This window comes from Xenopus laevis, chromosome 1S (genome assembly GCF_017654675.1).
Source record: "Xenopus laevis strain J_2021 chromosome 1S, Xenopus_laevis_v10.1, whole genome shotgun sequence".
Lineage (NCBI taxonomy): Eukaryota > Metazoa > Chordata > Amphibia > Anura > Pipidae > Xenopus > Xenopus laevis.
Genome location: NC_054372.1, coordinates 25,735,293 through 25,753,397, shown reverse-complemented (window position 1 = coordinate 25,753,397; position 18,105 = coordinate 25,735,293). Strand labels below are relative to the sequence as shown.

The following is an 18,105-nucleotide window of genomic DNA, read 5'->3' as shown; positions in this document are numbered from 1 at the left end:
ATGTACATCTTGCCTGCAATTTCTCCTTCACTTCCTGTATCTTCAGCACATCCAACACGTCATATGCGTTTCGTCGCATGGCAATGTGTTGGCTCGAGCTGTACTCTGGAGTTCTATCCTTAAGAGGCTAGAACACATGAAAATAAACAAATTTGCAGCACCTGATGACATTTAACCCAGGGTAAGAACTCAGCTCTGTGATTGCAAATTGCTAATTTTACTGGACCTGTTTGGCATGGTGCTGATGCAGTTATTCAAAAAGGGATCCCGTTCTGTGTGTGAAAACTAGGCCTGTTAATTTAGTAAGAGATAAAATACTGAAATACATTTCAAATTAGAAATCTATGAGTTTGTGCCAGCATATTTGTTTGTGCAATGAATACAGATGTAATTTCCTTTTATGAGAAGCTGAGTAGAAACTTAGACATTGGAGTTGGAGTGGATTGTTTTTTTTTTTCTTTGCTAAAGCCTTAATACAGTACCACACAGATGGTTACTGGGCAGACAAACAGACAAATCACGTTCACTGTTGATAAATGCAAGGTTATGCACTTGGCAGAAATGCTACTTATTCACTAAATAGTAATGTTGTGAAGGATTTGGGGATCTTTCCGGTTATCAAACTATGTTAACTCTCGGCTGTACCAGTCAGTGGCAACTAAAGCGAATAAAGTACAGTTTTGCATAAACAAGCTCATTAATTTGAGGGATAAAAGAATATTTTTTCCACTTTTTATGCCTCTAGTCAGACCTCACTTTGAGTATGCAGTTACATTTTGGACACCAGTCCTTAAAAAAGGATATTAATGTGCCAGAGATATTAGATATGTGCAACTAATCTGGTAAAAGAAATGTAACAATTAAACTTTGAAGAAAGGCTGTCACAGCAAAAGACACTTGTGAGAAGACATGATTACTCTTTACAAGTACTGTACATTAGAGGACATTATAGACAGATAGGGGGGGGTCTATTTTCACATAGAAATTAACAAGAGGCCATCCCTTTAGACTAGAGGAACAGAACTTTCATTTGAAGCAGTGTAGTTGGTTCTTTATGGTGAGGGCAGCAAGGTTGTACAATGCCCATGTCAGTGATGGCAGATTAAATCTAAATTTAAATCCCAGGATTATTGTGATCTTTCAGTTAATTTGGAATAGATATTGGTATATATATTTTTATATATATGAGTATATTGATCTGTCTAGGTATCTGTAAACATGCAGAGGGGGTCATTTGGAGGTTTGGACGTTTTCAACCCAAATTAAAGACAACTGAAACTATTAAAACAATATTTGTAACTGTGCTTCAGACAATAATATATGAAATGAGTAAATTCTATGTTTGATTCTATTCTTATACCATGTATTAATTTTTATAAATACAATAGCACTTTTGTGTTCTTTCTGCCCATTGTAGAAAATGTAAGCATTGAGGATTATTAAACGGCTCACAACTCCCAAAGTGTTTTTTTTTTTTGTTGTTGGTGAAACCCAGGGGTGCTTCGACAATGAGGCAAGTTGAGGCTGTCGCCTCAGGTGGCAGCACCCCACAAGGTACCAGGGGCAGCAAAAATGCTGCTCCTGGTACTTTAAGAGCGAATTTCCAGGGGAGGGGGGGCAGCAGCAACTGCTGCTGCCTCAGGCGACAGAGGGGCCAGGATCGCCCCTGGTGAAACCCATTATCCATTCATTTGTCCTTTGCCGGCTATAAGAGAGATTGTCTCCTTTCTCCAGAGCTGTTTATTTTTTCTAACAATACAAATGACTCTTAGCTGACATTTAGCACATTTGGCTGACTTTGCACTTTTCCATATTTCCATAATGTAATGTTTTCTGACATAAAGGTGAATGTGAAGTATAGAATTTACCTCCGTTCTGCAGACCGACCACATGGAAAAATGGACGTTTCCTTAGGTGATATCATATTTATAGAAATGTACATGCTCATCTTGAATTGCTAAGTGCCCTCTCAAACAACAAGAACATATCTTAGCACTTCATACCCTTTCTTTTTGACAGGCCTGTCAAAAAGCAAAATAAAAAGCAAAATAAAATACATATAACCTTTTCAATCAGAAGTTTTTATGTTCTTGGGCAGTGCTTCCCAAACTGTGAGACTGGCTCCCTTGGAGGGGTTAATTTGTGATAATTTGGGGCAGATTTACTGTATCAAGGGTTGAATTTCGAATAAAAAAAAAACTTCAAAATTTGAATAAAAAAAAATATATTTTTTTTAAAATTCTAATCGAATTTGGACTATTCCCGAGTCGAAGTACACAAAAAATAGCTTGAAATTCGAATTTTTTTTAATTTGAATTTTCACTTCGACCCTTGATCAGTGATGGGAAATTAGTGAAACGCAAATTTTGACGCCGGCAGCAACTTTGGCGCAGCCGACATTGGACACTCATTAAAATCAATGGGCGTCCATTAATCGTCAACGGTTTCTGAACTGTTGCCAGCGACCAAAAAACGTTGGCGTTGGAACCGTCGCCAGCTTCAAAGTTTTTTCTAATTTTCGCACCAAATTCGCAAATTTATTTGGCAATGGCGAAACGTGGAAATTCGCTGCGAAATTCGCCCACCACTACCCTTGATAAATCTGCCCCTTACAATATATATATATATCTATATATCTATATATATATATATATAGGTAAGCAAATAGACAGCACTCCAAGGAATATTCACCAGGGTAATATATGCGAAAGAAGTTTTATTGAATCCGACGTTTCAGCTCTATTGCAGAGCTTTCATCAGGGAAGGGAAAACAGAGAATGGTGTCCAGTGAGGGATTTAAAAACGCTATTTTGGCGCCAATGAACGTTGCTATGCAACCAAAACAACATAGGACTGTGCGGAAAGTGTCAGTGCCAAACAAGCTTATACATGGTGACCTACTCCTCTATAGCGCAATCTCCAGTCTCCCGGCTAAGTGTCAGCTGAATATTGTGGCCAGAAAGCGACAGCTGCTAAAGTGGGTGTACTGTGGGCGTGGTTACCGCCCCGTCCATGGTGCTGTATTGGTGGGCGGTGTCTATGACACAGAGGTTCGGTGGGCGGAGCGGCTATCGAGGTGCAAGCGGTCACACCCCCCCATCTCCACGCGTTTTGGTTGCATAGCAACGTTCATTGGCGCCAAAATAGCGTTTTTAAATCCCTCACTGGACACCATTCTCTGTTTTCCCTTCCCTGATGAAAGCTCTGCAATAGAGCTGAAACGTCGGATTCAATAAAACTTCTTTCGCATATATTACCCTGGTGAATATTCCTTGGAGTGCTGTCTATTTGCTTACCTACATTTAACCTACCTCGACTAGCACCCGGGTTCTGATCTGGCTGAAGGTGTGCGTCCACAAGAACTAATATATATATATATATATCTATATATATATATATATATATATATATATATATATATATATATATATATATATATATATATATATATATATATATTGTATATTCTGAGTCAGTCCCTAAATTCAAGTAGCTGGCAAAGGCTGTATAGAAGTCAATACCTGTATGTTTAAATATGTTGAAAATGTCAAAAAATGCTGTAATAATGACTGTATTTTTGGGCTCTTGGAAATTTGGTTGAAGAATAGCGAGTTGTAATATGTGAATCTGAGATTATTGTTTGGCAGCCAGATCTCTATAGATAAAATTTCTTTGTTCATGATCTTAATCTTAGTTTCACATATACAGGTATGGGACCTATTATTCAGATTGCTTGGGATCTGGAGTTTTCCAGATAACAGATCTTTCTGTAATTTGGATCGTCATGCCTTAATTCTACTAGAAAATCATGTCAATAAACCCAATAGGCTGGTTTTGCTTATAATAAGGATTAGCTATATTTTAGTTTGGATTAAGTACAAGGTACTGTTTCATTATTACACAGAGAAAAGGGAAATTATTTTTCAAATTTTGGATTATTTGGAGTCTATGGAAGATGCCCTTTGCGTAATTCAGAGCTTTCTGGATAACAGGTTTCCTGATAACAGATCCCATACCTGTACTTTGTATTTTATATGCTGAGCATTTACGCCATTCACATGCATATTGTTCCATGATTTCAGGAGCAGGTTTGCTTAAACATCCATCATAAATCACTGAATTGAATGCCAACATTGGTAGCAGACATCCTGCTTAAAGGGAACTAAAGTATAACAAAATATTAAAAGTGAAATGGCATTTCTTGTGTTATCAACTTATTGCACTAGAGGTATAGAGCAGTAAAGAGCCTAATGTCAGAGGGCAGAGACACACGCTGCAATTCGGGGAGATTAGTTGCCCCGGCGATTACCACAATTTTTATTCTATACTTCATTGTATAAAAGGGGACCTCCATCCAAATGAAAGAAAATGAGTAATTCTAAGGGACTTTCCAGTATACATTCATTAATCATTTCATTGGTTTTAAAGTTATTTGTAACTGTTATTCCAATGAAAAGCTGTTTGTTTATCCTTTTCTGTTCTCTATGTCTGACCAATGCAGTAGAAGTCAATTCTCCTCCAGATCTGTTAATCGGCTGCTTCTGCTACAGAAGCTGAGAACCAGTTGGGCAAAGAAGCAGCCAGACAGACACTGCCTTTAGTAGCTATCACATTAAAAGTGTGGTTCAGATTTAAGTTAACTTTTAGTATGTTATAGAATGGCTAATTCTAAGCAACGTTTCAATTAGAATTTATTTTTTATTTTTTATTGTTTTTCTAAATAATTTACATTTTTCCACTGACTCTTTCCAGCTTTCAAATGGGGGTCACTGACTGCATCTAAAAACAAATGCTCTGTAAGACTACACATTCATTGTTATTGTTACTTTTTATTACACATCTTTCTATTAAGACCTCATAATCAAGTCAAATTCAAATCAGTGCATGGTTGCTTGGATGAACCCTTGGATGTTGCCTCCAAGCAGGTGCGTCTTTTTGAATTCATGGCAAGCTTTAGTTGCATAAAAAACATGTGTACTGTCAAACAGAGCCTCCCGTTGGCTGCAAGTCCACATAGGAGCTACCGATACCCAATCACAGACCTTATTTGGAAGCCCCATGAACTTGGATGCTCTCCAACATTATTTTACACTTGAATGAGGTTCACTGTAAAAAAAAGGTTGAGGACCCCCTGCTCTATATCATACTAAAAGTTCATTTAAAAGTGAGCAACCTTCTTCTGCTTGTGTTGTTTTATTGTGATTTCTGAACCAAGCTTAGTAATAGCACGTATAGAGCACTCAGAATGTGTGTGTCTCAGACAGTAGGGAGAGACCTGGCCAGGAAAGCAAAATTGGGGAGGTTCTGATAGAACCTTGGGTACTGTACCTTTGAGTAAGTCTAGTGCATAAATTATAGTATTTTTATTTTAAACAATTTTTAAGTTCTAGTGGTATATTTAGCCTTTAATATGTTGTATGAGCATTAGAGAATCGTGATGGGCAAATTTATTTGCCACCGGCGAATAAATTCGCGAAAATTCAAAAACGTTGACGCCGGTGACAATTTCGCCGCTGACGACAATTAAACTTACTACCATTGACTTTAATGTGCGTCAAATGTTTTGCAAATTTTTCACCGTTTTGCAAATTTCGTGGAACGAATTTGCCCATCTTTACTATAGAATTTTCTGTAAGTGATACTAGTATAAGGGTGGACCCCCCGCCCCCAACTTGGCAGTATGTATGCCTGTTTTAAGGAGCAGTACACACCTATATATACCTAAGTTCAATATGAGCACAATAAATAGGGTTTCTGTTGAAATTGTATTCTGCCTATTCTTTTAATTAAAAACAAAGCATATTTTCTTCACTGCTTTTGCTCCCCATCCCACTGTAATGCAGACAGCTTGTTTAAATAGGAATATTGAGCTATGTATAAACAAACCACTCATAGCATCAGCCTAAAAAAGTAGTTCATTATACAGAGGGCCTTCTCTCCTTCTCACAGTTGCTCAGAAGAACCACAGGCAGACATTCAGTCTTTGCCTGTTAAGGTGGGGAAAATAACAAATCACTATAGATATTCCTTAATTAAAATAGGCAAAACAATATGTTGAGCATATACTGCTCCATTTATGTGTCTGCACCAATGAATTGAATTAGATGGTAACCTACCATCTTATTATATGCTAACGAGACTGTCTTGTGTTTTTTTGTTCTGTTTGTTTTTACCAATGTGCCTCCTCCTGTGTGAATAATTGTATAGAAACAGCTTTGGAGTGATTTTGCGGTTCTGAATGGGGGAAAGATTAATGTTGACATTTGGAAGGCAAGTATCTGGTTTTCAAAGTGCAACCCTATTATTTCTGTTTGCATGGCAGTGGCTGCTTTTTTTTACAATTATCATTCATAGACCAGGCAGATTTAGCACCGGGTCACGTTGACTAAACCTCTTGAAAGCCTATGAGAATAATACCGTATTATCCCCAAAATGTAGACATGCCCTTTGTCTCAGGAGAAGTCACACTGTCAAATCTCCAGGTGCGGCTTTAGCCTAAAAGCAAAATCCCAGGTTTTCTTTATCTGATGTGGTACCAAATTCTTCCTTATTCCTTTTCGGCTTTCTAACCAGTTTTTTTCTTTGAGAATATGTTTCTTGATCTGGATATTAGCATAAAGCGCATGAACTTTTCTTTTGAGTCAAATCCTGTATGCTTCTTTGCTTGGAGAAAAAGTGCACCTGTTTTTGTTTTTCCAAGAAACCTGAAGATACCTTGGGGTATATTCATCAAATGCCAGCCATCCAAGTCTGTAGAAAACGTATACTACTGCTTTACTTGAAGTCAGGATATAGATATCAGAGCTGCACCAAGTTATTTTACATACAATAAGTGCAGAATGGACATTTGATGCATATACACAATAGTTCTTTGTACAAGGTATCTTTATAAACATGTACAACTATCTTTGCTTCTCCCTTGTTTTCAGCCGTTCTGTGAACCTTACTACATTCATGCTGTAACCTGAGATATTTCTTATTTCTTTAGGATTTGCATGCAGCCACAGTCAACCCAGATCCGAGCCTAAAAGAGTTTGAAGGAGCAACATTACGCTACGCCTCTTTAAAGCTAAGGCAAGAATCATTTTGTAGCAATCTTAAAGGGGACCCTTCACCCAATGAAAATATTCCAAATGTTTCCTTCAGTCTGGGAATTCATAATTATAGCAAGCAGGCAGGAGCCATTTTGTGGACACTGTTATTAAGACAAGCCTTGTATCATCTCAGAATCTTGTTTGTGCACCAGAATGGGGGACCTGATGTCCATCCCCATGCCCTGGATACATAATTAAATGGTTAAGAGATTTGGGGGAATGTGGGGAGAGAAGTGACATCTAGGAAGTGCTCAATGGAAAGTGAAAGTAACTGCCTGCCCCACCTCTATGCCTAAGGCATAGAGGACGGGCAGACAATATTTGATTGACTGTTGAGATTTTTAAATGTTTACAACAGCTATGAATGCTTTGATAAAAAATAGAATTTGGATTTCATGTTTAATTTGAGAAGGACTTTTATTATACAGTTTTTTTGTCTGGGTGACAGGTCCACTTTAATGGCAAGTTCCAGTACAGGTGTAGGATCTATTATCCAGAATAATTGGGAACTGTGGCTTTCCGAATAAGTGTTCTTCTAATTAATTTGGATTGCCGTACCAAATCTGCTAAAAATCATGAAAACATTACATAAACCCTATAGGATTGTTTTGCCACCAATGTGGATTCATGTAGCTTAGATGGGATCAAGTAAAAGTTACTGTTTATTATTACATTATTTCCCCATAATTTGGAGCTTTCTGTATAATGGGCTTGTGAATTAGGGATCCCAGCCATACCTGCACTGAATGCATTTTTCCAGTGTACAATGATTTAGTTTTTATATTTCCAGTTGAACCAGATATCAGCTCCCTAACACAAGATAACAGCTGCCTGGTAGATCTAAGAACAGCACTCAATAGTAAAAACCCATGTCCCACTGAGACACATTCAGTTACATTGAGAAGGAAAAACAGCAGCCTGCCAGAAAGCATTTCTCTCCTAAAGTACAGGCACCAGTCACATGACTGGGGGCAGCTGGGAAATTGACAAAATGTCTAGCCCCATGTCAGATTTCAAAATTATATATAAAAAAAAATCTGTTTGCTCTTTTGAGAAATGGATTTCAGTGCAGAATTCTGCTGGAGTAGCACTATTAACTGATGCGTTTTGAAAAAAACATGTTTTCCGATGACAGGATCCCTTTAAGGTGACAAATAGTATAGATAGACCTGAAAAGTTTCTCTTTTGTTAGCAAATCCTCTAAAACAGAGAGCTATAATTGCCCAGTAATTGTGGTAGCTTAAAATATTGGTAACTTAAAGTATGAGGACACTTTTAGTTGAATATTACTTTACTAACGTGTATTTTTTTCATTTATATATGTGTGGCCCTAAAAGACACATGTCTTCTGATTTTTAGAAATGGGCCTCAGTCTGAAGAAGAGGATTCCTCTAGCATTAACAGTGACCCTGAATCCAAGGTAAGAATACTGCCATCAGGCACTAAACATCTCCAAGTGTCACCATTTTGTTAGTAGACTTTTATGCTCAGCTGAATATACTATAAATGAAGATTTAGTTTATAGAGCACAGAGCACTGATGAGTTTTAAAATTCTTGACTTATCTTCTAAATAATGCCACAGAAAATGTTGTTTCCTGTGAAATGTTGTATTGCAAAGCAATGTGTTAGAAAAAATGCTCAAAAATAAAACAACTACAATTGCCTATTTGCATTAGTATTAGTGCTTAATAAGTGCAATAATAAAAGTTTTAGTTCTTGGGGATCAGTGCACTAGATTTTGGCCCATTCTTCACTGCATATTTTCTTCAGGTGAGTGGGGTTGAAATGTGTGAAGCTCTTTTCTCAAACAGGTCCCCGGTTCTCACTTGGGTTGTGATCAAGACTGTGACTGGATCACAATATAAAAACGAATAATATACAGAAAAATATATTTATGTTGTAAAAGTGCTCAAAAGAGCAATCTGAACACTTTTATAGTACATTCATTTGATTTCAGTGTGTACATTTTGTTTACATGGGAATTTTAAGTGCCATTCTCCGCTGTACAACAGTCAAAATGGCCATCAGTGTCACTAACAGGCTGAGGACAGATGGCTGCTGATACAAAGTAACAGTAGTCAGACAGCTCAGCAAAGTATAACAAACAAGGGAAAGTTGTGCTCACCACTATTTTTTAAAACCATTAGGCGGGGGTGCAATGAGGCTGTGACCACAAAATACATATAGTCAAATACAAGAGTCCTCTGCACTCAACCCATTATCAATATATTTAAGACAGAGACATTTTGTGCATACTGCTACTAAAAAATGCCTTACCCTTTAAACAAAACAGGGATTGTTTGTCCATATATTGCAATATATTTAAGCTGGCCAACTACGTTAAAGTCATCCCATATCTGGCCAGTCCTATGCTCAATTTTATCTGATTCATTAAGAATTCTGTTGCTTCATTATACATTTTACAAAGGGACTTGGTTTTACCTGCAACTTAACTTGCTGCTTTCAAAGTAAAACCCCAAACTTGGCTGCCCTTTTATTAGACACCAGTGGGATCACCTGACTATAGCTGGGAAGGGTGGGAGCTACAACATGGAGCTGGTCACTGCTCCTGTATAAACTATAACAAACAAGGGAAAGTTGTGCTCACCACTATTTTTTAAAACCATTAGGCGGGGGTGCAATGAGGCTGTGACCACAAAATACATATAGTCAAATACAAGAGTCCTCTGCACTCAACCCATTATCAATATATTTAAGACAGCGACATTTTGTGCATACTGCTACTAAAAAATGCCTTACCCTTTAAACAAAACAGGGATTGTTTGTCCATATATTGCAATATATTTAAGCTGGCCAACTACTTCAAAGTCATCCCATATCTGGCCAGTCCTATGCTCAATTTTATCTGATTCATTAGATAAAGTAGTCAGACAGATCAGCAGGAGAGCAGGGGACTAGGCTTAGGGAACTGTTCCAAACCATTAAAAATCATGAAAAGTCTGTATATTTTTTAATTGGTGTATATTGCAAAGTTGCTTGAAATCATGTTTACTTTGCAAAAAGCTTACGTTATGTTTGTGTGGAGTTCCCCTTTAAGTAAGTTGGACCTTTATGGGGTCATAGATTGCCCTAGCATTGCAAACTATATTCCATGGGAAATAATGTATAAATATGTCTCAGTGCCAAATGTATAGCAAATATGTATAATAGTGATAGCACTATTCTTTTTCTTTGCTTTTTTAATGCAATATACCCTGTTTGTCATTCATTGGCTTCTCTTCAGGCGTATGTTGTGCTTGGTAAAGTCAGGAACCATTCCACAATGCAGATGTGATTCCGCTCTAACATTCATAGGATGTTCCTGCCACCTTGTGGATGTACAAAGCCAGTGATCCTTGTATTTATTTACCATTAAGCCTGGATTGGTAGTTGAATACAGTATTTTTCTAATACAGATGACTTGACTTATCAGTGAGCAGTTCTGAAAAACCCGAATGCTTGGCTTGTAAATGGGCTAAAATGGGCCCAAAACTTGGGTGCTTGGGCCACTGTGCTTATTCTATCATACAAATCAACCACTTTGCTGCTATTCAACAAGCTGAAGTGACTGTCACTGCTGCATATGTATTTTTATTATACGTTAAGCTCTGTATTGTTTTAATGCTGGCAGATTATTTTTGCACATACTGGCAGACGTTTGGGAATAAGATTCCCCTGTCTCCTGAAGTGCTCCTCTGACATCAGCCCTGGCCAACTTTCTTTTTCTGTATTAATTATCAAGATGTAGAGGGTCTTAACATTTCACCTTTTCCTTGCTGGCTTAGTATGATAGAGGCTAAATGTGGCCATACACTATAAGATCCGCTCCTTTGGAATGGTTGCCAAACAAGGGGATCTTAACCTGAAATGCCCACTAAGGCTGCTTGATATTGGGTGAATCCGAACGTTTGGCCCTGGGGGCCGATGGGTCTCGGGACCGCATCAACTAGGCAATTGCAGTCCTGATCACAGAAAAATCAAACTTGACCGATCGATATCTGGCCAATTTTTGGCCTAATATCGATCAGGAGGACCCGCCGGGAGCCCCGCACAAGGGCAGATAAGCTGCCGAATTGGTCTAAAGGACAGATATTGGTAGCTTTAATCTGCCCGTGTATGGCCACCTTTACTGACCCCTTCAACGTGAGATTCTTTACATCAGGGTTTCCATTATTTTATTATGGTTTATGGCTATGTTTGTGGATTTTACTAATTATTGTTAGAATTGGGAAAAGTGAAAATCACAAGAGAGCAACTATTGAATATCTCAGAATATGTCAAAAGGCCTAGTTTCCCTGGTTCTGTAAAGCCTTTTCTTTGGGTTTTAGATCTGGATTGGATATTTAACCCCTTTTATCATATCTCTGGGGCAGCACAGAGGAAAATATACAGATTGCAGGTTTTTATGTAAACCCTGTTTCAAAAAGGGTTCTTCATTCCTGTTGCTCGGCTGCCTCTTGTTATGGTTGCCACATGGGCAATATTTATAAATTTGTAATTCCCATTTGTTCTACCCCTGGTCCACCAATATCCCTGGTCCCCTTCTATCCCCCCACAACAGCTTTGTAATCATGCCTATTCACCCAATCTCTACTCAATCTGCACCATCTCTCCTGTCCCCTGTCCTCTCCAATTACAACATCCAGACGTCTAGCCCCTTTTCCCTGCTGGCCAGTCATGAAGAATATGGTGGGGCCCCGCATGCATGCCTGCCACCCGCCCAAGCTGACCCACCCAAACTCTGCCTCTGAACCCCCTGATAGAATAATCTGCAATCCCTGATGGTAGTCCTGGGTGCTACTGCCTATACACTATATTCAGTTCTAGTAGTAGGCATTGAAGGACAATATGAGCACCATACAAATAAGAAAGTGCTGCCTTATATGTGGCAACGGCTTACATAGGGCTTATATACCGTCAGTTATCAGGTTATTTTAGAGCATGTCACTTGTATATCTGTGAATCTGGAAAAAACTTTTCTAAGTGAGCTCTTCTTCATGGAATGTTTTATTGCAGCTGGCTCCCATGGATTGTACAAGCAATTAATTTTAATTAACGCTGGCAATCTCGCAATCATAAAACATGCAGATCCATTTATTTAGCAACCCTCCTGAAAATAATTTGCATATAAATTATTTTCATGCTGTGCTGTTTGCGAGGAGGCATATTTAATTTACAATGGCAGATAAGCTGGCACCACAGAGATAGAAATATGGCTCGCCTACAGCCAAGCAGCAATCATTTCATCTATATATTAGAGAGAGAGATTGTGTTTTTGTGGGTGGGAAAGGCCTGAGTTGCAGCCATTGTATAAGTATTAAGCTGGTGACACATGGAGATATGGTTGAGTAATGTGGCCGTTATGAGGTCATTAGGAATATTTGGTACATGCTTGTTGTGCTGTTTGTGCCATGTGGATAAATTGCAATTTAACCTGCTACCTAGAAGCAGACAAGGTATAACTGGTTCAGTAGGTAATCTGGGGCACAACCTTCTTTAGGGGTCCTAAGTCACAAAGTTCATCCCAGATGTAACCTTCTCCTCTCCCTTCTATTGTTACCTCTTCACACATCCAGGACCTTTCTGTGCTACACTAAGGTGCAGATTTATCAAGGGTTGAATTTAGAATTTTCAAGTTTTTTTGGTCAAAACGAGTTTTTCAAAAAATTCAAATAGATTTTCAGGATGTATCAGAATCTGGCCCTTTAAGAACTCAAATTTGACTATTCGCCACCTAAAACCTGCTGAATTGCTGTTAAAGTCAATGGAAGACATCCAGGGATCAATTTGGAGTTGTTTGCAGCCTTCCTGACAATTGAGTTTTTTTTCAGAGAAAAACTCAAATCGAGTTTTTAAAATTCAAATCGAATTCGATTCAAATTCGATTCAAGTGTTTGGGTCGATCCTTTTCACCCGAGTTTAAAAAATTTGATTATTATAATAAATTTCGATTGGTCGAATTTCGAGTTCATTGGACTTTAGGGGAGTTTTAAAAAACTCACATGAATTCGAAATTTGACTCTTGATAAATCTGCCCCTAAATCTTTGTAATCCCCGTCCCATTAGATGCTCCCACTTGAGTAGTACTCTAGCACTACTTCACTCCCTTACACCAGGCGAAGTAAGGGACGTAACTACGCTAATTCACTAAGTTGCGGATTTTCGTCAATGTTACCTCTTGCACCAGACTTTACTTCATCACCTCAGACCAGGCGAAGTGCAATAGAGTAGATAGGGATTGGTCCAAAAACAGTTGCAATTTTTTCTAAGTCCCAAAAAAACGCTGGCGTCTTTTTTACTTTTTAAAGGGTGATAGGCTGAAAATTAGCGAATTTTTTTAGGCTACCCTCCTTCCCCCCTACATTTGATAACATATGGCACATAAACTGTGGGCACATGTGTAGGGCATTAGAATACATTTATTAAGGTTCCCAGGCCTTGTGTAGTATAATGTGTTTTCTGCTGTATATACGGCCATTATGCTTTAACTGCACGCCATATGCAAATTTCCGATCGCTAGCGTAACTTTGAACCGCTGATCGTAACATAGCTAGCGTAACTTTGCAAATGATTGGTAGCTTGTGCACAACTTTGGATCTTCGTGAATTTGCACAGCCCTGGCGAACCTACGCCTGGTGAAGTGAAGTCAACGCTGGCGCAACTTCGAAGGTAAGTAAATTTGCTCCCAAGTTCCTTGACCTGTATAAAATCACTCCTACCATTAAATAGCCATGGAACACCGGGGGTGACTCATTTACAGCAGGATATACCTAAATCCCCATTTAATCATCATGTAAGCCAACAACTATGTCCTTATTGGGGTCTATTACTTTAGTTTACATATGAAACAGAGGTTACCTTGCACAGTTTTCTCAGGGCTGTGACAGCAACTGCAGTGCTTAAATATGGCTGCTTTGCAGCAAGACTTGGCTGTTTGCCTGACCAAGCATTAGAGTTCAGCCATAGAAGAAAGTTGCAGACGCATACTGCAGCACTATGCAACGGTAACACGTGCTGTTGCTTTGGAACCACCACTTCTAACAAGGGGCTCATCAACCTAGAGGAAAGCTCAGTACAGGTATGGGATCCGTTATCTGGAAACCCGTTATCCAGAAAGCTCCGAATTACGGAAAGGTCTCCCATAGACTCCATTATAATAAAAATTAAAAAATTTTTTTTAATTATTTCTCTGTAGCAATGAAACAATACCTTTGAGTTTATATGGCCTCATGACAGAAACACCCCTCTTTCTCAAAACTCCATACAAGCATGGCATTCGTTATCTGGAGACCCGTTGTCCCGAAAGCTCCGAATGACTGGAAGGCAGTCTCCATAGACTCAGTTTTAATGAAATAATTCTGATTTAAAAAAAAAAACAAATCTCTATAATAATTAAACAGTAGCTTGTACTGGATACCAACAAAGATATAATGAATCCTTATTGGATGCAAAACAATCCTATTAATGTTTAAATGATTTTCTAGTAGACTTATGGAGATGCAAATTATGGAAAGATCCCTTATCTGGAAAACCCTAGGTCCCAAGCATTCTGGATAACAGGTCCCATACATGTACTACACTGAGCCTGAGATATGCACATATAAACAGTAGTTTCAACAGAACTAGACATTGTTCATAGAAGCATTTTCCTAATGTTATCTATTAAAAAGACTTTATCATTAATGCAGGGTGTGAGCCCAGTTCTTATGTGTCACGTGACTTACGGACTCCTGGAATGAGTATAAAGAGTTAACTCCCCAAATCCTCAGCGTACAGGAAATATTCTGGATAATAGGAGAACAAAGACTTAAGCTCAAGTCTATACCATAAAATGGATCAGCACCAAACGCATAGAATTCCTGAGACACTACCGCTTCACCTTGTTTGAAAACAGACAGACAATGGAAATGAAAGAGTTTTCAGGGAAACAGGGTATTAATATCTTTTATCTCTACTCTTAAAAAGGAAGCATCATTTATGACCACATGGAGGCAGCACTGCTCTGATGATGCTTCACTGATAATTTTTCATGTATAGATAATGTGGCAATTATTATAACTATTCCCACTTTGCAGTTCTGAATCATTAGCTATTAAAATAATCTCAGTGTTTTAACATCCTTTTTAAACATTTTGGCAGGATTTTGCCTTACTTATTTTAAAGCATTGGAGGAACAGTGCCTGGTAATGTACTAACCGTACTAACACCAGAATATAAAGAGCTGGCCACTCTGGGGAGGAATACATTTTTAGTAAAGTACCAAGAAATGTTCTTGTGCTCTGAACTTAGCCAAGCTGGATGTGACATTAGGATGTAGCACGTGAAGCTTGTGTTCTACAGAAACATGTGTCCAGTTTGCCCAGTGCTGTAGGTTCAGCAATTATAGAGTGGCATCTGCACTTCTTTCTGATCCTTCTTTAGATCATCCCTGACTTTAATTGTTTAATAAATCCTATGAAAGGATTTTACCGTATTTTCTGTAATTTTATATATATATATATATATATATATATATATATATATATATAAATATATAGTGAATAAAGTACCCCCTCTTGTAAAATATAAGGATATTATAAGTTACCGAGTAGTTTCATGACCACATAAAAACACGAGGCCGAAGGCCGAGTATTTTTATACAGGTCATGGAACTCCGAGATAACTTATAATATCCTCATATTTTGCAACTGGGGGTACTTTATTTATTATATTACACAAATTTAAGTGAGTCATGTGACAGAAATGACATCAGAACTCACCGTTTATAAGGATATAATTTACAGGATATTCATGGCTTTTTATCATATATGTATATATGATATACCAATAGTTTCCAGACCAGCACTCCCTTAAAAAAACATAATTTTTATTGTTGCATAGTATCAATATCCAACGTTTCGGTCCCCATTGGGACCTTTTTCAAGGATGATACAAAGTATAATAAAACCAAACCTTAAAAACCCGTGTGCTTCACAACAAGCCAATCCGTGCTCAGGTGTCCACTCTTTTAATTGATTAATTGGTTCTATGAACCTCGGGTTAGATAACATTACAATTCATGTGAAAAAGATTTTTTAAGAGACATATCAATATCATGTGACATACATATCCAAAATATTGTACTTTATAAATATATAAATATCCAATAACAATTTTTTTTTAAATATCTGTGTCTATGCCCGAGTGAATAATCAAATAAAAGCATAAAAATGTAAAAACCTTATTGTCTCCACAAGGTGTCACCAGTGCTTTCTAAAAAAGTTCATGTTACAGTGTCCATAATATCCATTTCTTATCAATTCTAAAAGGAAACAAAGAAAACTAACCTAAATTAGCCTTGAAGTGTGAATACTCATTGGAAGTTTTATATATATATATATATATATATATATATATATATATATATATATATATATATATATATATATATATATAACTCATAAGACAATGGGGTTGATTGCTTTATACAGATTACTTATGTCATATTTACTTTAAATATACTTTTCATTTGCAGTAGGGTGAGGCCTGTTCTGTAATACATGGAAAATATTGGAGAGGTGTTTGTAGTCAAAAACCTGCTGGCCTCTTTCAGGTTAAAGGTGAAGTTACGCTTAAGTAGAGAAGTAGCTAGAAATGTTGTACATTATGTTTTGTGCTTCTGTACCTGCCCAACACAACCACAGCCCTTTAACAGTAAAGATCTGTGTCTCTGAAGATGCCCCAGTAGCTCCCCATCTTCTTTTCTACTGATTCACTGCACATGCTCTGTGCTGCTGTCACTTACTGAGCTTAGGGACCCACTCACAATATACAGTACACATAGAATAGAAATGTCACAATAAAAGTCTGATTAGTAATTAATACAGATAATTACTACATGGCAACACAGAAACCAGTGCAATTAGCATCAGAATTTAATAATCAGCCCTGTAGCATCAGTTTATATTACAGACCAACCTCATTTTCTGCTGGATAATTAGTGACGACCCCTAAGCTTAGCTTCTCAACAGCTGCTCAGAGCCCACTGAGCATGTGAGTGTCACAGACACTTTCCAAGATGGTGACCCCCTGTGACAAGTCTGAAGTCCTGGATCATTGCTGCTATTGACAAGCTTAAACTTTAAGCTGGTGCAATAAGTTCATTATATAAAATATGGTATTTTTAGCCATATTCATGTTTAGGCTTTAGTTCTCCTTTAAGGGACTTCAAGGTAAATTATTATGCCCTCCAGCTGTATTTGAATTTGTATTCTAATTCCAATTTTCTCCAGCTGGTACAGGTAGTCCAGGAGGACATTATCTAAAAATCGTCTTGTGTGAGAACTTCTATCTATAATATTTATATATAGCAATTGGTCTCTTTTAAATCATCATTCTTTTCTGCCAAAACAGGAAGTCATTATTTAAAAAGAGATTGATTTCTAAAAAAAAACGAATGGAAGTCGTTAGAGTGGATAGCTCATTTATGTCTTGCCATGTTACTGTGAATGTTTATTGGCTAGATCAGTTATAGAGATGGTTGTAGGGGTGGATGTGGGGGGAAAGCTATCGCTTTGCTTACTTCTCTGTTATTTTTTCTGTACTGTGTTTTCCCTTTTATCTTTTCCCACTATTAAAATTAAGTAACAATGCAGCAAATAAAATCTTGGGGTTACTTCCCACTCTACATGAGTTACATTGTTACTGTGACATTAGATCAGGAATCATGTTCCCCCTGTTATATAATATAAGGATATTGAAGCTGTCTCAGGGTCCCATGATCATAGGTGATCTCTATTTTATAGTAAAATTTGAGTGAAGAAGCCATGGAAAGAGGTTTGTTGTTTTATATGAGATAAATGATTTACATAAGTCCAAGAATACACATTGATGCCTATTACAAGCTCTACTGTTTGTATGTGGTGGTGGAGGGTGTAAAAGTGACAGATTTGTTTTGTGCTGCTGGTGAAATCTCCCTCTTACTCAAGGCACCAATTGTAAATTGCCACCTTTTCTGGAAAAAAATACCGG

The 18,105-nt window shown here is 37.7% G+C and overlaps 1 protein-coding gene across 14 annotated transcripts in view; it reads left to right on the top strand.

Annotated features, from left to right (window-relative positions):
- apbb2.S (amyloid beta precursor protein binding family B member 2 S homeolog) overlaps positions 1 to 18,105 on the top strand; it is a 162,533-nt gene that overhangs the window by 92,861 nt on the left and 51,567 nt on the right. For 11 of the 14 annotated variants that reach the window (XM_041579436.1, XM_018243108.2, XM_018243104.2 and 8 more), the window contains 3 exons: positions 6,208 to 6,270; positions 6,989 to 7,074; positions 8,454 to 8,514. In XM_041579436.1, coding sequence (XP_041435370.1) covers positions 6,208 to 6,270; positions 6,989 to 7,074; positions 8,454 to 8,514 — 210 coding nt within the window. The remainder of the gene's footprint in view (positions 1 to 6,207; positions 6,271 to 6,988; positions 7,075 to 8,453; positions 8,515 to 18,105) is intronic. The other 3 variants (XM_041579441.1, XM_041579443.1, XM_041579442.1) reach the window with 1 other exon arrangement.